Source organism: Carassius auratus, chromosome 10 (genome assembly GCF_003368295.1).
Source record: "Carassius auratus strain Wakin chromosome 10, ASM336829v1, whole genome shotgun sequence".
NCBI classification, from domain to species: domain Eukaryota; kingdom Metazoa; phylum Chordata; class Actinopteri; order Cypriniformes; family Cyprinidae; genus Carassius; species Carassius auratus.
The window spans coordinates 6,725,158-6,746,048 of record NC_039252.1 but is presented as its reverse complement, the minus strand read 5'-3'; the positions used below and the strand labels follow the sequence as shown (position 1 = coordinate 6,746,048).

At 37.5% G+C, this 20,891-nt stretch overlaps 3 protein-coding genes across 3 annotated transcripts; 2 read left to right on the top strand and 1 right to left on the bottom strand.

Moving 5' to 3' along the window:
- Positions 1 to 359: 359 nt before the first annotated feature.
- LOC113109449 (iporin) lies at positions 360 to 9,086 on the top strand. The gene is made up of 12 exons (XM_026273016.1): positions 360 to 2,029; positions 2,689 to 3,958; positions 4,136 to 4,583; positions 4,671 to 4,873; positions 4,920 to 5,445; positions 5,682 to 5,804; positions 6,565 to 6,641; positions 6,859 to 7,033; positions 7,150 to 7,252; positions 7,328 to 7,374; positions 7,472 to 7,988; positions 8,064 to 9,086. The coding sequence occupies exons 2-12, from the start codon at positions 2,714 to 2,716 to the stop codon at positions 8,200 to 8,202; spliced, it is 3,603 nt and encodes a 1,200-aa protein (XP_026128801.1). The 5' UTR covers positions 360 to 2,029; positions 2,689 to 2,713; the 3' UTR covers positions 8,203 to 9,086.
- A 201-nt stretch (positions 9,087 to 9,287) lies between these two features.
- On the bottom strand, positions 9,288 to 12,243 carry cimip2b (ciliary microtubule inner protein 2B). Its single transcript, XM_026274609.1, has 6 exons — positions 12,005 to 12,243; positions 10,578 to 10,801; positions 10,340 to 10,494; positions 9,882 to 10,014; positions 9,563 to 9,775; positions 9,288 to 9,482 (listed from the first exon to the last, which is right to left on the bottom strand). The coding sequence occupies exons 1-6, from the start codon at positions 12,067 to 12,069 to the stop codon at positions 9,379 to 9,381; spliced, it is 894 nt and encodes a 297-aa protein (XP_026130394.1). The 5' UTR covers positions 12,070 to 12,243; the 3' UTR covers positions 9,288 to 9,378.
- A 2,084-nt stretch (positions 12,244 to 14,327) lies between these two features.
- On the top strand, positions 14,328 to 20,300 carry LOC113110423 (uncharacterized). Its single transcript, XM_026274620.1, has 6 exons — positions 14,328 to 15,790; positions 18,477 to 18,638; positions 18,819 to 18,987; positions 19,102 to 19,172; positions 19,608 to 19,708; positions 19,826 to 20,300. Exons 1-6 carry the CDS (start codon positions 15,761 to 15,763, stop codon positions 19,896 to 19,898), a joined length of 606 nt encoding a protein of 201 aa, XP_026130405.1. The 5' UTR covers positions 14,328 to 15,760; the 3' UTR covers positions 19,899 to 20,300.
- The last annotated feature ends 591 nt before the right edge of the window (positions 20,301 to 20,891 follow it).

Below are 20,891 nucleotides of genomic sequence, written 5' to 3'. Positions count from 1 at the left end.
TATATTTATCAAGAATCAGATTCAATCTACTTTATTAATACTTGTAGTAATATATGTCCAGCACTTTAACTACATTTAAACTAAATATTTGATAAAATGCACTTATAGTGTACATTACATATTGTTTACAGTATATTGTACTTGTATGTAAAAACTGCATGTAGTTATTATATCTTTATTTCTGTATTACTGTTAAATTCTACCCCTACCCTTCAACCATACCACAAAACCTGGCCCTACCTTGCACGTTTTCCACCTCAATAGCAGCAATACAACTTGAAAACAATAAGTACATTGTATAAAACAATTTATATTTTTTTACATACAGCACATTAAAGACACCTAATATAAAACAGAAGCAAACATAAGCATAAAGCATTCCTATAAAGAAAACAATTACAATAACAACATACAGTAGTGTCTGTTTTGGAAACTGCATCTGTAACACTTTGTAAGGCCTGTCCTTATTACACAATATTACATAGTTTTGAGCTTTCTTCCAGTATGCTTATTGATTTTTTTTTTTTTTAAACAGTTGATTATCCCCATGTTGCCTTCATGTCCATGTCAAAAACAAAATGATTACAGGACTTCCCCTTGAAAAACAAGGTTGATGGAGCGGTAGGATGTTCCTGTTTGTCATTGTTTTCTGCTTGAGCTTGATGAAAATGTACAGGAGGTTTAACTGACAGGCCGTCTGTCCTAATAATGCTCTGAATGATGCATACTCCTTGATTTGACTTTGTATAGTACAGTACAATTATAATTCATCATGTTTATGTGCATCATTCAGTATATGCTAGTTGCTCTTTGTTGATTAGAAATGATGGCATACAAATATTTTTTCCAGTTCTACTGATTTAGGTCAGTAGATTACCAGTAAAGCCTGGAGCTTTTTGATATATAATCTAATGATGTTGTTGTTGTTTACCATGTGTGTGGTGGAGACAAATTATGAGCTGTTCCCTAATGCGTTGTTGACTTGAGAGACCGAGTCAGTCAGATGAAGGGATTCAGTCACCTTTCCCAGCAGTGCTTACAGCAGATGTTTGTGAGATTATCCATATCCATGCGTCATCAAAGTCAAGAGTCTGTCAACTTGTTATTAGAGTGACAGGGAGATGAGGACAACCGGAAACAGCTGATTATTGTTGCAGTACAAACTTGCCTCTTTCCACTTTTTTTTGGAACTGTTCTTTCATGTAATATTTTGGGTGAACCAATCATTTAATCAAAAAATGTTGATCCAGTTCATATAACCAGTCTGTCTAAATAAGTTTCTCCATCAACAAGATTTGGAATATAGTGCCTTAGTCGTATGGACCACTTTTATATTGCTTTTTTGTGTCCTTGTTTGAGGTTTGGAAAGTCCAGTTCCCATTGTAATTGCATGGAAAAGAGCAACCAGCACAGTCTTCATAACATCTCCTTTTGAGTTCCATGAAAAAAAAAATGCGTGTCATACGGGTTTGGAACAACATGAAGGTGGACTATTCCTGTAAGCCTTTCTAATTTTAGGCTTTGTACATCATCTTTTGCATGTTCGAGATCTGCTCAATTTTGAAACATTTTAGTTTCCCTTTATCGCAATTTTCAGTTCCAATTCTACTTTTTAGTACGAGTCAGTGTTCAGTGCCCCCCATGCTGAGAGCAGAGGCAAATCTGCCATCCCCTCAAATATGATCCCTCAACAACAAAGCACTGAGCATGCTCAGTAGGGTCTGTGATGCTGTTGCTATAGGACTGTGGGGCTCAGAACCACTGTACTGGGGGAGGAGGGAATGTGTGAGGAACAGATGAGCTGAGAGGAGTGCAGAGCAGAAAGAACTGTGACTAAAGAGGAACTACAAGAGGGACGTTACCCATTTCCTATCTTTTTATATTTTATTTTTTTCCCTGTGCTTTGCCTCTGCTGAGTGGATGTAGAGCATTAGGTTGTGATCATGCGGTGTGTTTGCTCCAGTTACTGTACAGACAGAATGAGAGTGTCTATGTGCTGGCTCTCGGATTGATGGAGCTTTACGGCTGGGTGAGTTGATGCAGTTGCCCACATTAACAGCATGAACACAGGATCCTAGTTTACTGTTAACTTAACAGAAATTAAGGCTGGAATTTGATCACTGAAGTAATTTATATACTTTATGAAAATAACAAATAAAATGTTCAAGATCTTTTAAATAACTGTTTAACTTTTCGCTGTAGTCTGGGGGAAGTGTATCTTCAGAAGTTAGCAAAATATGACACTTTTTATTAACTTTATTTTTGGGACATTCTGACATGTGCTTATTTGGAAAAATGGCTCATAAATAAAAGTTAAATAATGCTGTTTTAAATTGCAAGATGTTTTTTTTAAGGGTTAGTCAGTAATGATTTATCATTTTGAAAAATCATATAAACAGATTAGGTTTAGGTGGTAGTAAATATATTTAGCTCAGTAGAAGAACAACTGAATTCAATAAAACTCCACACAGAGATATAAAAGCATATGTGTTTTGCTTTCTGTCTAAAAAGTTACATTTTAGGGTTAAAATATATATATTCGGTTTTAGCTATATATTATATTGTAATTGCAATTGCCTGATTTATTGATTTGTACTGAAAGGTGGATTTAAGATTGGTAAATTATGGAGTCATTTGTATGAAAGCATTATTATAGATAATCCACCGAATGCCTATTTTCTCCTTTAGATGAAAGCAGAGAAAATGCAGACATATGAGATTACAAGGGATTCTGCTGAGTTTTGCATTGACTCTGTTTATGCCACTTAATCAGCCTGCCATGCAAGGACCGATGCTTTGCAGTGCTGGAGCTTATAAAATGGACGTCTCCCCAAAGTCAGGAGAAACTCTGATTGTGTGCCACATCCATGGCCAGTCTGCTGGGGGGGACCTATCTGTACAGACATCCAGACGGCCACGCACTTTGAATTTAACCCACAGTATATCCCTTCCTGAGAGAGGAGATCTGCCGAGGGAAGCACTTGACTATGGCTATCTAAGCCACACAAGTTCAAAAGAAACAGAGCGCAAAAAGGTAACTGAAAATTCTCGAGTGTATGAATCGTCCCCAATGCTTTGTGCTTTGAACTCTCCATCGACCAGTCCTCGACTAAAACAAGAGCCATTGCATCGCAGAGGTACTCCCAGGTGGCATAACCTCTTCATCCCTGAATCAGAAGTGAATGAGGATGAAGAGGATGAGGACTCCGATGGAGACAACTTGCACAAGTACAATGAGGGGTCATCCCTTCAACTACAGGGAAATGTGACTCAAAGTAATATGAATCCTTTTAGCCAAGTCAAAGAACAGGAAAGGGCATTTGATACAGGTTGTGCCGATCGCAGGGATAGCAGAGGAACCCCTGTATTAATGGACTGTGATGAACAGGATTGGGGTGATGAGGAAGACTTCAGCAAGCATACTCTCGTGGAACCTGGTAACAGCTGGGCTCCAACTGAAAAAGTTATCGAATCCATTACTCAAAACCAATCAGACTATGTCACTGATTCTTCCTGTAACAGCTCAGATGGAGTGCTGGTTAACTTCAGTGCCATCTACCACAAAACCAACAATGCAGTTCCTGCATCTCCACTAAGTCTAGATAGTCCCGTTCCTGGATCTGGTATGGTATTACAGGACAGTTCAAACCCTTTACCCAGCTGGTCATCTCACAACCCTGATCCAAACTGCAACATCTACCCATTCAATGAAATTTCTGACCTCACCATGTGTCTGCAGAGTCAGGCACGGTTAGCAGGTTCCACCCAGAATTACTATAAACTGGTGACATGTGACCTATCATCCCAGTCTTCACCTAGCCCTCCTTGGTCCTCTTTGACCAGTTTCTCTGAGACTCAAAGCCAGGGAAGCTGTTCTCCACCTTCTGAATATTTCCTATTTGGACATTCAGAGGAAGAGGAAAGGGAGAAGCCAAAGGTTTGCCAAACTGAACACAAGGTATTTATACCACTACCATATGCTACTTACGTATAGTAATGTCAAGATTCAGAAGGCTTTGATTGAGAGATTCATGTGTATCATATGCTGTCTGTGAATACCCAGATACATTGGTCTCTTTGTGTTTAAATTTGCAATTTTTGAAGTTATCCCAAAACTATCCTTTTTGTTTTCCAGGGTGATGGGAACATTGAAGTGAATAATATAAGACGAGCTGATAAGGACCAATCTAAGGGAACAAAAGAGAGAATGGCACACATAAAAACCCATCATTCTGCTCCAAGAAAACATAATAGTTTTAATTATATTAAGACTCCTCAGTCTCAGAGCTGGATTAGCAGCCAAAAATGTTCTACCTTATCAAATCTGGGAGCCCTACAAAACAGCTGTCCGAGCCATTTAGACACAAATTTATCTTCACCTCTGTCTAGGCAACATGCCACCTCTTTTGCAGAAATTGCCCGATGTAAGAAGGGAAATGGAGAGCAATCCATCAAAAAGTACATTGAGGATCCATCAGGCTCACAATTCATCCAAAACCTCTCTTCTATCCAGAAACAGGATGATTCAGAGATGGCAACAAAGTCCCTGAGTGCTGACAGCAGTAGTCAATCCAATCCACGAGGTAAGAAACTTAGAAAAAACCCTGATATTTTGCTCTCAGTACTTGGCTTTATAGACGGTTTTCCACATCATTTCCTTGTGCATACAGGTGCTTCATCTCCAGAAGTTGTGCGATACACAAAAGCACAACGGCCCACCTTTCTCCCTATTCAGCCCTTTGTGCTTCAGGCACCCTCAGGAAAACAACAGACCAAAGCACTTGGTTCCCTTCTTAATCAGTACATCAGCTACAAGTACAGCAAGCCTGGGTCCATCCAAAGCTACTTGCAAAAGCAAGTCATATCCACATCATAAGCAACCTTCACCTCTCAGGAGTTCCTCTAACATTGACCCGGAGGCAGCGACCAGTTCAGACACTTGTTCCACCTGCACATCAAGTCCGTTCTTGCCCCATAACCACTCCCAGTGTACCCATCCCTGCACATTTTTGGGGCTCATTCACCAGGACAGAAATCCTCATATGAGTCCAAATATGAGACCAAGAAGCCCACAAAGCCAAGAGCAAGCAGATGGGAGTCCAAAGGCCTGTTCAAGTCAAACACAGTTAAGCCAAAAACATTCTTGGTATGGAAAACAAGCATCTCAGAAATGTCCACTCAAGCAAGCTCCCATTGTTCAGACTCCGACTCCACAATTAATCAAAGAGGAGACTACATGTCCTTTGGAAGCATCCTTTCCTTTACATCAAAATTCCTCCCTTGCCATTACCTCAGTCACCTCCTTGACCTCTATCACCTCCATTGTCTCTCCACCATCCACTGGACGGAAATTCCTTTGGCCTTTTGAAGCTTCATCACAGGTCTGCACCAATGAAAATCCTAACACCAATGTTCAACACTTCTTTAAGCCAAGGAGATCACCTTGTAAGTGTCAATAAATCATGTTATGGTTTCCATTTATATAGTTTACTGGTGTGCATGTTCTAATAATTATGGATCTTATTCACATATTCACTTATTCACATATTACTCACACAACACACACACACACACACACACACACAAGTTGGTTAAGATGAATTGGTGTGATGTACGTGTTGTGAATCTGGTGGTAGTTATGTATTTAAGTCAATTTTATGTGTGCTTCTTCAACTCTGCAGGTGTTATGAGGGAACATCAACATGGTGACTCATTCTCCATGACTGACAGACCCCCTGAAGTGTTCTGCCTCTCCCCAGAAGCCCCTTCAGATCTTCTTTTAATTGATCTTTTGCACAAGAGAAGTGAGATGATAAATAATCAGATTTTTATGAGTAAACGCTCACATTTTCCTTACATTTTTACACGACTATCGTTATTATCAATTGTTCTGTTTCATATAGCAATATGCCTATGGGTTGTATGGAGACCTATTTGAATATGACAATTTGTGCAGTAGCTTGTATCACATAGAAATTCCAAATGCAGGAAATACTTTGTAAAACGAAGTACAATTCTTTCTCAGTAAGCCATTGATGGCAACATCCCTTCTGTTACAAAAAGATACAGAGTGGATCTCTGCAGCATTGCCTCTGCTTCCCTGAAGGGGAAAATGTGACCTACTTTTAACTCACTGCCTTGGATTGGCTAACATATTTGGCGTGTTTGTGTGTGTGTGTTTTCTATGTGAGCACAAATGTGTGTACTACTATATATTCCTTTTATAGTAGATTTCATGTACCTTTATTTACAGTTGTTCTTGTCCTGTAGTCTTTTGATGTCACAACTGACAGAAATTGTCTACAAATAAAATTTTTTAAAATAATTTGCATTTAGTAAATATTAATGCATGTCCTAAATTCCTTTTACAAATTGTCAGGTTGCGTGTTGAGGGATCAGAAACACTGTGTGTATATATATATATATATATATATATATATATATATATATATATATGTGTGTGTGTGTGTGTGTGTGTGTGTGTGTGTGTGTGTGTTTTACAAATTAATTTAAACAACTACCTTACTCCTATCTCTTCCCTTTCTTATTTATATTATTTTGCAGGTATGTTGAAAGCTGTGGGTTTGGCAGTGGATCTCATAATGGCACATTTTAATTCAAGAAAAGACCCAGAAGAAAAGGTAGTAGCAGGAGTCAATTATTATTATTTTTTTTACTATTGTTTATTTGTATTTTTATAAGTAACAACAAAAATGTCAAATATTACCCATGGGCCCTAAGTAGACTGTCAGAAAAAAAGAAAAAAAAAACATTATATAGATTAATGCACGCAGTCCTTTTAGAATAATAAGGCACCTCAATCCGATGTCTTAAATTGTTTTGTCATTTTGTTTTCAGATCAGACTGGGAAATAGTTTACTGTGCACCACTATCAGCCACCTTGTCCTTAAACAGCTCTACCCTGCAATCCAGAACATCCTTCAAGATGGTTTCAAAGCCTATAAATTGGACTTGATTATTGGCCAACGGCGCAACAAACTATGGAACATCGTAGAGGCCACGGCACGACCAGGTCTGAATGAGCCAAACAGATGAAAAGCAAATTAAACATATTCATTATCCTTGAGTGCCTACAAAAGCTAATTCCACACTGTGTTTTTATGACTGCCAATCATTTTCTTTTCACAGGCGCATCTACCCAACTGTCTGACAGCTTGGTATCCACGATAAAAAAATGTTCCCAGTTATCAAGTCGCATTCGGCTCAGTGTCTTCATCATATATCTTCTAAAGTAGGTCAAATGCTGAATATGTCTTGTAAAATTTGCACCACAGAACAGTTAGCTAATGAAAATACTGCTTTTTAGCTTGCATGCTTTGGAATCCTGGATCCGTCATTTATACAGTTGCATTGGTGAGTATTATGAGGTTTAGTGACAACTGTAAAGGAATGTATTGTCTGTTGTCCCAATATATAATTCCTTACCATTTTATACTCAACTCTATTCAAGATGTTGTGTCAGAACACTATCAGCATTGGGGGTTCTTGGCTCTGGCCCAGGGGCCAACTTATGGACCTCTGTTCCATGAGCTTCTTCTTTTGCTGCAGCCACTCTCCCTGCTGCCATTTGACCTCCATCTTCCATCCGAACCTAATCTTCAAAGTAAGGAAAAGCAAAACCACAGAGCACCCCTGCCTCTTCGGCTTGTTTCCCAGTCAGCTCAGATCCTGCAGATGAGCTTGATCCAGGAGAACAGCAGGAGTCCTACAGGTCACAGTGATGCCTTCAGGAAAAGGGTGACTGATGGATTTTGGCTTAATCAGACACCCACCTCAGAGTGTGAAACACAGAAGAAAGAGGATGCAGCAACTGGAAGGAAAAACAATGAGATGCCACAATCTTCAACAAGTCCTCTGGAGGACAAACACTTGAGTGAGCTGCGTTGGGCCAGGCTCTTCGGCGCTAAAGTTGGAACACCAGTTGGCCCACAGAAGGCACAAAAAAACATGAGTGGACCTCTAAGAAGGCTAGTAACTGTGATTCTTCTAAACCTCTGATAAAGTCACTTTATTAACTTTTGTTGTCTCTTATCTTCCTCCAGGCGGCCCTCAGAATGGCTGAAGCTTGGTGCATCCAAAGTGGATCTGCCCGCACAGTCATGGATAGGAAAATTGCCAGAGACTCATCTGAGTGGTAACCATGACAGAGATACCCCAAACGAAGATGAAATATCATTCTAAAGAGCCCACAAGGAGTCTGATTTTAGCTAGATGGAGTAAAAGCACAATTAATCTAAAATAAGTGCACCGTATCTGTTCCCGGATAGAATATTGCCTTAGTGATTTACCAATCAGGACAATTTGTATTATACCTTGGTCTTTAAAAGGTAAAAAAAAAAATATTCACTAACTTTAAGCCATGATGAGATAAAGTTATTAGATTGAATTTATAACACAATCATAGTATAGTGTAGAGTATATAACATGGATTGATATCTGCCAGCTATCTGCCAGCTATCGAGCACAAAACTGGAACTGAGGTCCCCAGAAGTCTTTTCCAACCAAACCCTGCACTTTATCTCTGTCTCAGGTCACTATGTCAAGTAAATCTAGTCATATAATTTCTGCTGTTGTTGAACTATGTGGCATAAAAAAAAGAAGACTTTTCCTCAAGGTCTGTTTGAAATAGTTTCTATAACCATTTCCATGCATGACACAGTAGCATTAATAACTATGCATGACAAAAAATAGTTTTCCTTTTTAGCATTCTGTGAATTACAACTTTTGCTGATTTTATTGCATTTTTGCACGATGAAATCAATTAAATAGCTGATTTATATGATAAAGGTGCATGCTGAGTAGCTATATTTCCTGTTTCTACAGAAGGACTTGTTTCGTAGTGAGATTTGTTGATGACTACATTTGTGCGTCCTCTGATGTAAGTGACACAAAGACAGGCAAGAGCTCATTGAAGACAATGGTTTGATTTTAAAGGCAGTGGTTTTTATATTTCCTGATATTATAATTGTGCCTGATTGGAAACTTGTGATAATAAAGATTTGTTGAGTCATTAATGTTCATATTGTGTACTTTTGTGTATGTGTGTGCCAGAAGAAAGTCTTTTGAACGAATATATATATATATATATATATATATATATATATATATATATATATATATATATATATATATATATATATATATATATATATATATATATATCTTTTTAGTTGACTTGTCAGTATTTTGTCACTTGTCAATTCCTTTAAAATCTAAATTCCGCTTATTATGGTGAATTTCATGAAATATGACAACACTAAGTCATGTTACATGTTGCTTGTTAGATGACCAAAATGACTTTAATTGCTCTAAGATGGGTTATGTGTGATAACTGCTTCACTTGCACTGTTTGGGTCTTTACTCCAGTCTATTTTCCTCTGTGTTCTTCCTCTTTGTACCAATGTGACCCAAAGCATCATGGGTGAGCTGCCCAAATGTATGGCCATATTGAAATCTGTAACCTGTTGACAATTACATTGCTTTATTAATATAAATGATAGCATACTTTCTTCAAAGGAACATAATTACCATTTTTACATACCTGGTACGTGCCCCATGTAAGAGGGTAAGATCCCTGTTTTAGAGGGGTATATTGTGGATATCAGAGGCAAGCTGGTGGAATCCTTCCTTTGCAAGTCGAAGGAGGTCCGACATGCCTTCATCTCATTGCCAAACTGGATCAGTGCCTTGTTGGTGATGATGGGATATCCAGCACCAAAGAGGAACCGGGCTTTGGGAACGTAGCCAGTAAAACCTATCAAAATGGGTACAAAAATTACAAATTGGCACAAAATTCAGAGCTACTGTATAAGCACATTCTTTACATTTAAAAAACTCTCTAACTCCTAACTCTGGCTAACCTGAGATGAAATACTTATGTGGGCTGCTTTCCTCCATGATGTATGGGGAGCCTGGTGGTTTCCAGGGGTGCGGGGCCTTGTAGGGGGCAGGATCTTTAGATATGGCTGTAAGAGGACTGTTCAATCTTTTAGGCTGCAGCAAAGGACAACCACTCGTTAAGTATAATATCTTCTTATAAAGAAGTTGAAAAAATGAGCATATGATTATAGCCATAAAATAACAGTGTCTTTGAATCAGGGAACTTTCACAGCTTGTTTCAACACAATGAAGTGATAATTGCCTGAAATCATGCTCGGTCCTGATTGAAGAGCGTGTTTAGGAACGGTACTTCTTCTCATTTACTGGGCATGTGACACTCGATCTGCTTTGATACCGGATATTTAGCATGTATAATTAAACAGGGTGACCCTACACTGGGGAGCTGTGAAAGAGAAGCAATCCGACTGTGACAACTTACTTTGAAGTCTGGGAAGCTGTCGTTGACAGTAAAAGACAGGTCAGCAGAAGCTTCATGCAGTCTTTTTTCTTGTTCCTGGCTGAACTCTGATAGTGCATCTCGACAGGTTTCTGCATATGTTTTGCAGAAGTAGTTTTGACGCAATGGAACAAAACCTTGGAGCACAAGAGCGAGATTTAATGCATGTTTACAGTTTTGCAAGCTAGACACCAAGTATTGCAAACCCCCAAACTGTTACCTGTGTATCCCGGAATCATTTTTTCCAGGTTCCTTCTGCCTCCATGTCGGCTTCTCCAGATTTCATCGCGGGGTTCTGAGTCGTCCTCTGTGGATGGGAAACGCCCGGTATGGAGCACAAGCCTCTGTGAGTGAGACACCTCCGGGGAAGACAGGAGCTTTGCTGTTAACTGTCCATATGTCTGGCCCATGTGATACTTCAGCTGAGGACAGTAGCCTGCGTACCTAAGCGATGTTTGGAAGAATGATTATATTATTATTCTTTATGTCCAAATAATTAAATGTATACAAACACCTAAAGGTGATGCTTTATAAAAGTTAATTCAAACGACTGATTCTGTTTTCTGAAGCAAAACAATAGATGTTTGTAAGAAAAAAAAACAATTTTTATTATTATTATTTTTTTTTTTAACTATGGCCAGTTGTTCTTGCTTCACCATCACATAGTGAAGTCTGATGTAAAAGGACTCATGTCACTTCTCAAGTCATTACTTCACTGTAGAGATACATGATGCATCAGCTTTGCAGGTCCCATAAACTTGCATTATATGGATTGCACAGAGATGGATTACTATTCGAAAAATCTTTATTTGTGTTCATCTGAAAGAAAAAAATCATACACATCTGGGATAGCTTGAGGCTAAATAAATGAGAGAATTTTCGTGTTGGTGTGAGTGTCCATTTAAAGGCGTGTTTATATATTATATTATACATTATATTATTAAACCAATACATTAAATGTGCATTTGGTAAAAATGCTAAATGAATGCTGGAGATTGAAATAATTTGGGGACCTAAGTTAAAAGTTAGTGAAGAAGTTGAAGGAGAGACATTTCCAATGATATTGATTTATTCACTGACGGATTCATTAATTAATTTAGACCAGAAATGCCCAAAGCAAGCGCACACACACACACACACACACACACATATATACATACATACATACATATATATATATATATATATATATATATATATATATATATATATATATAAAAAAGAAATGTATATTAAAAATGTTTTTATTTAAAAATAGTATTTAAAATAATTGATTTTGAATAAAAAAACATTAATTGCAGTAATTTTCAACCCACAGCCCTCAATCTAGTTTGGGTTTTGTCCCTTTATAGTAAACCTTTGGCCAGCTCTGATTTAGAGAGGTAACTAGGTAATGTATACACCTTGCAGTAAGTTACTATGACAGCTGGCAACACACAAGCTCGTTTTAAGTTACATATAGAAAATATTTTTTTAAGCTTTAGTTTATTTCAACATAAACGCCTATAAACTATCAATTATCATTCAAAATAAAGATATTGGTACTTTTTCAAATTCAAAAATAAAATACGAAACACATCTAATTTATGAAACAAAATACAAAGCAAATAATTTAATAATAATACAGAAAATTAACTGAGAACTCACCCTGGGATGTACTGTGGGTCAGGTGTCACCAACACTTTACTAAATTTAGGTGGAAACTGCTCCATATTTTCAAACCCGCAGCAGTTTTGATTGTTGTTTAACGGTTGCTAGGAGATCAGCGTCCGCGTGCCATTATTCAGTCAGAGAGCGTAACGTCACGCTCGGAGTCCTCCAGTCACCCTGAAGAAGAACTCAGAAGTGTGCAGCCTCCACCTCAATTAAATGAAACAAAATAACTAATTCATCAACGAAAAGAAAATAAATTCATTTATACTCTGAGTCCATTAAATCTTTTAAATATAATCTCTTTCAGCGGTCAGGTAAATCAATGTTGGTCAGATTGACATCTGCATGGGCTCGTTTTATTTGGCTGGTACTTACCTGGCAAAGATAACGTTACATGACAAGTCAGTTACTTGTGATGCTGCAGCCTCTTGTGGGTAGTAGGAGAAATGCACCCATATATGTAAAAAAAAAAAAAAAGGCAAAAAAGGGGGGGTTATTATCCGTACATAAAATATTTTAAATGACCCAAGAAAGAGGACCAAACCTAGCCTATTTTACTGACAACCAACAAGAGTTAATTAAACATAAGCAACCCATAATGTTCCAGTTAACTGCAATATGTTGTTAGTTTTGTCAAAACACAAAAGGTGATTTTTGAAGAATCTTCAAGTTCTTTTCTATAGGCCACAATTAAATATTTAAACTAACACACACATAAACTGCTGCAACAATATCATTGCGTCAGTGAGTGCTTACCAGAATAATCATTTTCAGCATGTTCCATGCAGGGGATGTAACGGGGGAAGGTTAGGAAAATTCCAAGAGCCCGACTGGGAGAGGTGGAGCGAAATGCGAATGTGGGGGGCACAAGTAAATATTCACTTTAGGGGACCCAGAAACCATAGGGACACCCCTGGTTTCATGTGAATGTTTACATAGGCCTACACTCATTTTCCTTGATCCAAATGAATTAATTCTGACAGTAGATTACAAAATACTTTTTATAAGTACCTTATATGTTGCAATTGCATTCAAATATTATTGCACATGTGTATTTCAATTGAAAAACCATCCAGTTTCCATTTTGTGGTCGCCCTTAGTATCAGAAAAAGTGTCCATCACAAAACACAATTTTACCATGTTGACTCATCTAAAAATTCTAGAAAGTCAAGAAGAAGTTGGATTCAAAGTATTTTGTTATTTCAAGGATTACTAAACGTGTACACTTAAACTTTATAATTTTATTAAAAAAATTAATTTAACTTAGGCCACTGATAAAAAGCATGGTAAATTGTGCAACAGAAAAGGTCTATTCCTCAGCTGTGGCTTGAGAAGCTTGAAATATAGTGAAAGTGAAAGTGAAGTGACATTCAGCCAAGTATGGTGACCCATACTCAGAATTTGTGCTCTGCATTTAACCCATCCGAAATGCACACACACAGAGCAGTGAACACACACACACACACACACTGTGAACACACACCCGGAGCAGTGGGCAGCCATTTATGCTGCGGCGCCCGGGGAGCAGTTAGGGGTTCGATGCCTTGCTCAAGGGCACCTAAGTCGTGGTATTGAAGGTGGAGAGAGAACTGTACATGCACTCCCCCCACCCACAATTCCATCCAGCCCGAGACTAGAACCCACAACCCTTTGATTGGGAGTCCAACCCTCTAACCATTAGGCCACGACTTCCCGAATGAAGGAGTCATATAGACTATATGAAGGAGTCATATAGACTATATTTTTATTTCCAGGTGTGGTCACTATTGCAGAAGGCCTTGGGAGGTCAAGAGAGAGGACCCCACACAAGAAATGCATTGACCTTGCTGTGACCAGTGTCTTCTGGGCGCATTGACATGTGAGGACATAAATAACTTTAATTTAGGCACAACTTTATTATATGCAATAATAGTATCATAATGCAATAATGTAATAAACATAATAACACAAATTATTGTCATAATACCATAAACCGTATCGCACTGCTGAACTATCTTCATAGGAGTGCACCTCGCATGTATCATAATTATTGTTTAACAGTTTGATTTGTGGTTTGCATTTTGTTCTTTGATGTTGCATATTTTCATTTTTCCTACACGAGGCATGCTGATGTTATCAATAGACAGGAATGTGTATTCCTCTGCTTTGCTCATACCAGCAGATCCTGCATAGCTGTGAACTGAATGACACTCTACGGTCCTAGTTTCAGTGCATTATTCACGAGAAAAATGACATTTCCTCAAGCTTGAGTTGGTTCTGTTGGCAACCAGTACAGACGGATGCCGAGTGAACAGCACTTATGTTAAGTTGTTACAAATGGATCACTTTATTCATTTCTCTCATGCATGTATGCTGTAACCATGTCTTAAACATTAATGTGGTGGACCAAACCCATTTTTGTTGAATATGTCAAAAATAGCTCTATTATTGTTTTTTCAGGTATGAATTACATGCATCACTTAAAAGACCTATGTTTTCCAATTCAAAACAGCTAAATTTCACACAAAAAAGTCAAGTTTGCATTACTGCAACTACTTAACATTTCTATTTAAAACACATACTGCTACTTACATCTTACCTTGCTCTCATTTTCACTGGAATCCATGTCTTTGATTTGATTGACTATCTCAATCATTTTGACGTTTTTAAGGAAGACCACTCTTTAAAATTTACTTTAAAAACCTTTTGTCATCCTACAAACAAAGTGGTGTAATGCAGCAGAGCAGAAACAAGAATATAAAATATTGGGGTGGAAAATTTGGTCATTGGATTATTGAACGGACTTGTCCATGGTGGTTATCTTTTCAATACATTGAAGACTGTATGTACTTTCCTCTCAGGATACATACAGTACCAACAGATTCTGTTACTTTGTTTAAGGGCTTTGTGAAAGTTTCATCATGCTCACAACATGTCTTGACAGATCCGCCACGAACATGAGCTCAGGATTTTAGGAACGGCACTGGAAGTGGAGCATTTGTCAGAGGCTGATTGAGAAGCATATGTCGGAATGTGGGCGGCCCCAGAAAGGTGTTTTTAGCTCAACGTGACAAATCGACCTGCAGGTTTCTAGTCAGTTGTGAGAAAATCAAGGTGCTTTGAAGAGTATCAAGTGTTCTAATTGACTACTGAAAGAAACAGAGCACTGGACAAGATTATCAATGAACCTATATAGGAATTTTGGGAACCTCCTGGAGAGTTGGGCGACCGAAGGCCACCAGGATTTATACTTACAGCCTGGACCTGATGTGGATAGATTAGATTCCATTTCTAGGGACTACGTCCCGCTATCCAATATAAAATCCGAATCTGAGGACTCTGGATTTGAGACAGTTAGTACAACCAGTCCCTGTCATTCTCACCAGTGTAGTACATTGATGTCTGAGGAATCACAGCCAGTTTTTGGCTCTACAGAGGATGAGGTTCAACCTTCATCCCCGTCTCCTTCTATTTGCTCCTCCTCGTCCTCAAGTGTCGATCTCAGCTCTGTGGTTCGAAAAACGAAATGTCTGCTGGTGGAGCAAGCCTTGAGAAGGACAGAATCGCCCTCATGGAGAAGACGGCCACATCAGATGGAAAGGGGGACCGCTGGGCCATGGTATTGCTCTAACACGGCCTCTTTCCCAACCAGACTTCACTCAAACAGCTCCAGGCCACATCATCGGTTCGCTTATCCAAGAAGAACTCATTCACAACCATCAGATCCCAAGAAAGCAGCACTGTACAGAAAACGCCTAAAATTACACCGACATGGCCAACCAGTGCACAGAAACGTTTGAGGTGAGAAGTCAACATCTACTGTACTTCCTTTAAACATGTCTGTTTACAAACAGCTCACAGAATCATATATTAAAATATAGGTTAAAGAAACATTTTTTTAATCATATTGTGTTGCTTGATATGTATATAGGTTTTAGTTGTATCGGTTTTATGATTTGTTCTATTTTTTTAAAGTCTGTTTTTCTTTTTTTTACTATGCTTTTTTTTTCCCTTTTGTACACTTTGTTGCAACATTTGTTGCTTTTAAATATGTTTTATAAATGTTTTTGAATTTTATTTTATTTGCTTGTGTTTACTTTACATAGAAACTCCTTTGCTAGGGAACAACAGGGTATATGGGGTTATAGTATCTCTTTATTTGTTATAAAATAATATACTTTTATGATTAATGCAATCATGCTGTTCCATCAGTGAACACGTGTTTCGTTACCTCATTGTGCACTGCCTCAGATGCACTTGACAAGTACGTGACATACAGTATAGAGCTCATTTGTCATGTCTCACACTTAACATTGGACACTCCTCACGCTCCTCACACTTCAAAATGACTTACCTGGAATTTGCACACATTTTTGTCATATGCATTACAGACTTTTTGTAACTTTGCATGTCTCGGGGGAAACAATGCAAGATGCAAAAACACCTAACATAAGGTTGCGTTTGTGAATTTCTTAATTTAAGTTTTAAAGTGAAAATTCCTATATTTTTATATGATAATCTCACTAGTAACATCACATGACATGGTCAAGGTCAAAGGCATATTGCGCTAAATGCACTTTGACCTGCATCATGTGAGTCTTCATCAAGAGGACAAGAAATTACAAGCAGTCTTTCTTTTATGACTAACTCAGGTACATAATGAGCAGGTTATCCCCTACATATTTAACCCCACTGAAACACGCGTTTGATTCTTTCTTGAACACACACAATGCACATGCACAGTCTAGACATCCTTTTAATGGACTCTGGACTGGATCTGTGTTATGAGTTGCTAAACAATCATTCTAAGACTGTGGACCCGGTCGGTTCAGGTGAGAGAGGAATGACTGGAATGGTGCCATCAGGCTGAAATGAATGTGTGGGTGTTGAGGAATGAATGCCACTGATGATAGAGATCTGTGCTGGACTTTTTCGAACGCTATTACTTCGACTCATGAGGAAAGATAGCTTTATAGAACTGTAACCAAAACAAAAATGTCCTTCTAATAAGGAAATATCAAATGTCATTTGTGTGTGTGTGTGTGTGTGTGTGTCACCAGAGAGTGTTTATAGTCTAGTTGTTGTATTTTTTTTGAAACAGGGGAGTCTTGTGGGGCTTGTTGTCACATAAGGAAGCTGTCAATTAGATTTTATATTTATATTAAGACTTACATTTTAGATTGATGTATTTTAATTGTTTATATTTAGGTTACACATTTTTTACATAAATAACTTATTGTGATGCATATCAGTCAGTCATACATTAATGAAGTAGCTAATATTTATGTTATCATACTAATAAACTGCGTGGTAGCACTTACTGTGTACAGTTATCCAGTCTGCATGTACAATGTATGTGCTTATTTAGCAAGTACAAAAACTGGGTTATTATCCGTGAACCTAAACTTAACCCATGTATTTCCCTTATACAAGTACACATACTGTAAAGTATAGTGTAACCAACTGAATGTGTTTTAAATACACTTTACGCATCTTTCTATATTTATCAATAAATCAAATTTGTTCTTAACTTACTGGATACTGCTTTTCACGATGAACACATTTATGCTCATTTGAATACCTGTATTTTGAAAACATTTAAATTAAAATAGTTGTAAATAGTTTATAATAAACTATGCCATGATGTTTTTTAGTGCAGAAATCTTACCTGTTTGTAATCTTACAAATATGCATAACATTGCTTGTTAGTTTATGCTAAAACTTTGTAAACTTTTTTTTTATTATTGTGCTTCAAATACATTACATTTTTTTAATTTAGGCCTAAATATTTTTGAGTGAAGTGATCACTGTATAAACTCTGGAAAGCATTCAGACAAATGGTCAGCTCTATAAATAATGTAGATATTAACAGAAATTCTGAAGTGGTTTCTCAGGATAAATGTTATAATTTTTTATAATATTTGTATAAATATATTTTTTTAATAACTCTTATATATTTTTTTATACAACATTTTTAATAACATTTCAGTTGACTTCCCTGTAAAGGGCCAACATCGTGATGCTGTCAAAACATTACTCTGAGCAGGAGCTTCTATTAAGCCAGTCGTATCAGTTTGGGGGTGGGACTATCTGTTTGATCAACCAATAGCTGAAAGGGGGAGTGTTCAGGAAAACTTATTTAAAACAGTCAGTCATTGTTTTGTCAGTCTGTTTGGTTATGCTAATAGTACAGAAATTACACACTTAATCTTTAACATTATTTATTTGCATTCACTTCGTCAGAAGCTCAGCTTCCCTATGTGATGAGATTTTCAGTTGTTCAAAGCAACTCAGAAAAAAACGCCCATAATCTATTTGGCACTAAAAACAGAGAAATCTATAACAGAGATCAAGTTTTACATCTTATATAGTTCAAACTGATTAGCTTTTGCCTGTTATACCCCACCAAATTAGATAATAAAAGCTTTACTGTTCCCAGCTCTGGGAATCTTAATGAATACGGGTCTTGATTTCTCTGTCTCAGCAGCTTGTGGACAGTGATCAATACAGGCTGGACAAGCTGTCTCCAGGGTTGCTGTACCTGGAGCAGGTGTGCAAGATGCTGGAGAACATTGCAACGCTACAGAAGCAAAACTACAGCCTGCAGAAAGAGGTGGAGAACCTGAAGAGTCAGCATGCTGAAATGGAGGTTAGTCACTGATATATATCTCACAAAGGTTACTTTTTTTAGGTCTTATAATCAAGACTTTCCAGTTCTGTCTTGATTTATGTCAGTTTTCCAAAAGCAGTGTCGTGTGTCAAAATGATTTCTTATTGTTTCCTGTAACCTGAAACCTCATATTTCAAGCACATTAACTCTTCTAACTAGTGTTTTCAGTGTGGAAGCTTACATGAGGAGGAAATAAGCTATCCTACCGAGCAAGGTTTACAGATTCTGGGTCATAAAGATCCAGCCAGTGAATCGACTCACCCCCAAGAACCCATTGTGTCTCTTCAAAGTTCAGTCTCTGGCACTCAGGCAGCTGCAGACCGTCACAGTGAGTCTTCTTGACAGATGAACTCAGTGCAAGTTCAAATCCCTAATTTTAAAAAAAAAAAGAAACATTCTGGGTTTGGTGGATGCCTGTTAAAAATAGATGTCGATCCTACAGGAAGAGCAGGGTTTGTTCAAGATGAACCTATTGCAGGAGTCTTAGTCGAGGAACCTGATGGTAAAGATCCTGTAAGTAAACAGTGAGTGCCAAAAATTCGTCATTTACTCACCCTGACATCTTTCGAAATCTGCTGTTCTTTTTTTTAATTCTTTTGAACACAAAATGAGTAAAAACAGACTGTCCAAGTTGCTTTTCATACAATGAAAGTGAATTTTGAGCATAACTCTTTTTAGTGACTAAAAACCTCTGTTGCAGTCTGTTTATCACAGAAATCTATTGCAGTGCTTCAGAAGACTTATAAAGTCATTAAGTCATATGTACTTTTATGAGGCCCTGGTTTTAGACATTTTACTAGACTTTTCCTTTTGTGTCCTGCAAAAATAAAACTTGTTTTGGAACAGCACGAGGTTGAGTAAATGACTGAGTTTCATTTTTGGGTGAACTATGGAATGTGGATGTTGCGAGTTATTATAATAGGACTGTTCCTCTATTTGTTGAACCAGCCACCAGCAAAGGAGCACAAAAAGCGGAGTAGAATCCAAAAACTTAAATTCACATCCTTTAGAAGGCAGGAAACGCAACAGTCTGACAGAGAAAGCAAAAGGTAAATTATTTTCTTTAGCTTGACATTATTTTAAGTAATTACTATTTTAACAATTACAGTATGTATCATCAGTAAAATAGCATTCGTCGATCTTAATAAATGTACTTTTATTTAAAGCTTTCAGCCTGAGAGGAAAACAAGAACACCAAGCTTTTTCAGTAGGAACAGAAGTATAACGACCCGTCTCTAACATTAATGCCACATTGATGCCTTGTAATGGTGGCATATGCACACCTCCCATTTACCTTGGTATTATAGCACTTTTGTATGTATAGCTTGTTTAATCAAGTATTTAAGGCTCACTTAAATAAAGTACTGAGTAGTACTAATAGTCTTTATGTACTTAATGGATACTTTGTTTTGGGCAGTGAACTTTATGCACTGTATTTGTTAATATTGTATTGTATTTGCAATGTAAATTACTGTCAGTGTCAAGTTTTCATTACCAGATCCATTCATTGTATGATAGTTATTTTCTCTTTTATCATGATCTCTGTCTGTAAACCTTTGCTGCTAAAAGAATTCCTTATTTTGTAATAGTTAGGTGATTTCATAACAAATTGTTTAATATAATAAAATATATATACACCACATTCTTTGCAAGTTTACATACTCATACATATTCACATCCCTTTAGCAGAATCTGATGTTTTGCATTCTTAAAAAGAAAGATATGGATTTTAAGTTTTGCACGGTACAAAATAACAACATTTTGCACACAATGAATTTATGCACAATTATTAGAAAGGCTACAAACAGTAATTGATGTAGTGACTAACAGGAAAATCCACTAGTTCCCTTGCTTTGGTCCGGACCAAATACAATGTTGATTTTTATTGTTTGGTGTGGTTCGTTTACACATTGTCCTTTGTGCAAGTGAACCAGAAATTGTGAACAAAACCAGACATGTGCTTAAGGTCATCCATTCATTGATTCATCCATTCAACCGTACCAGAGTTTGTTTTGAACGGGGCCGGGACCGCCTCTTCAGCTGGGCCTCGGTATGGTTGTTTGGTCCGCACCCGAGTGCGATTGCTGTATTCACACCAGCCCAAAAGATCCGAACCAAGGGGGGAAACAAACTTGAGTTTGATTCAATAGAACCAAACAAGACAGGTGTGAATACACCCTAAATTTTCCAGATATTAACAGAAAAGCCTAATCACAAACACTACGTAACTTA

What these genes read in the sequence shown, in the direction of transcription:
- cimip2b (XM_026274609.1), bottom strand. Translation starts at nt 12,069, where the DNA reads ATGGAGCAGTTTCCACCTAAATTTAGTAAAGTGTTGGTGACACCTGAC. An exon ending in AATGATTCCGGGATACACAG is followed by an intron (nt 10,495 to 10,577) that starts GTAACAGTTTGG and finishes TTGTGCTCCAAG; the next exon opens with GTTTTGTTCCATTGCGTCAA. An exon ending in ACAGCTTCCCAGACTTCAAA is followed by an intron (nt 10,015 to 10,339) that starts GTAAGTTGTCAC and finishes CCTTTGCTGCAG; the next exon opens with CCTAAAAGATTGAACAGTCC.
- LOC113110423 (XM_026274620.1), top strand. Translation starts at nt 15,761, where the DNA reads ATGGCCAACCAGTGCACAGAAACGTTTGAG. An exon ending in AACCTGATGGTAAAGATCCT is followed by an intron (nt 19,173 to 19,607) that starts GTAAGTAAACAG and finishes TTGTTGAACCAG; the next exon opens with CCACCAGCAAAGGAGCACAA. An exon ending in TCTGACAGAGAAAGCAAAAG is followed by an intron (nt 19,709 to 19,825) that starts GTAAATTATTTT and finishes TTTTATTTAAAG; the next exon opens with CTTTCAGCCTGAGAGGAAAA.
- LOC113109449 (XM_026273016.1), top strand. Translation starts at nt 2,714, where the DNA reads ATGAGATTACAAGGGATTCTGCTGAGTTTTGCATTGACTCTGTTTATG. An exon ending in TAGTCAATCCAATCCACGAG is followed by an intron (nt 4,584 to 4,670) that starts GTAAGAAACTTA and finishes TTGTGCATACAG; the next exon opens with GTGCTTCATCTCCAGAAGTT. An exon ending in TAAGCCAAGGAGATCACCTT is followed by an intron (nt 5,446 to 5,681) that starts GTAAGTGTCAAT and finishes TCAACTCTGCAG; the next exon opens with GTGTTATGAGGGAACATCAA.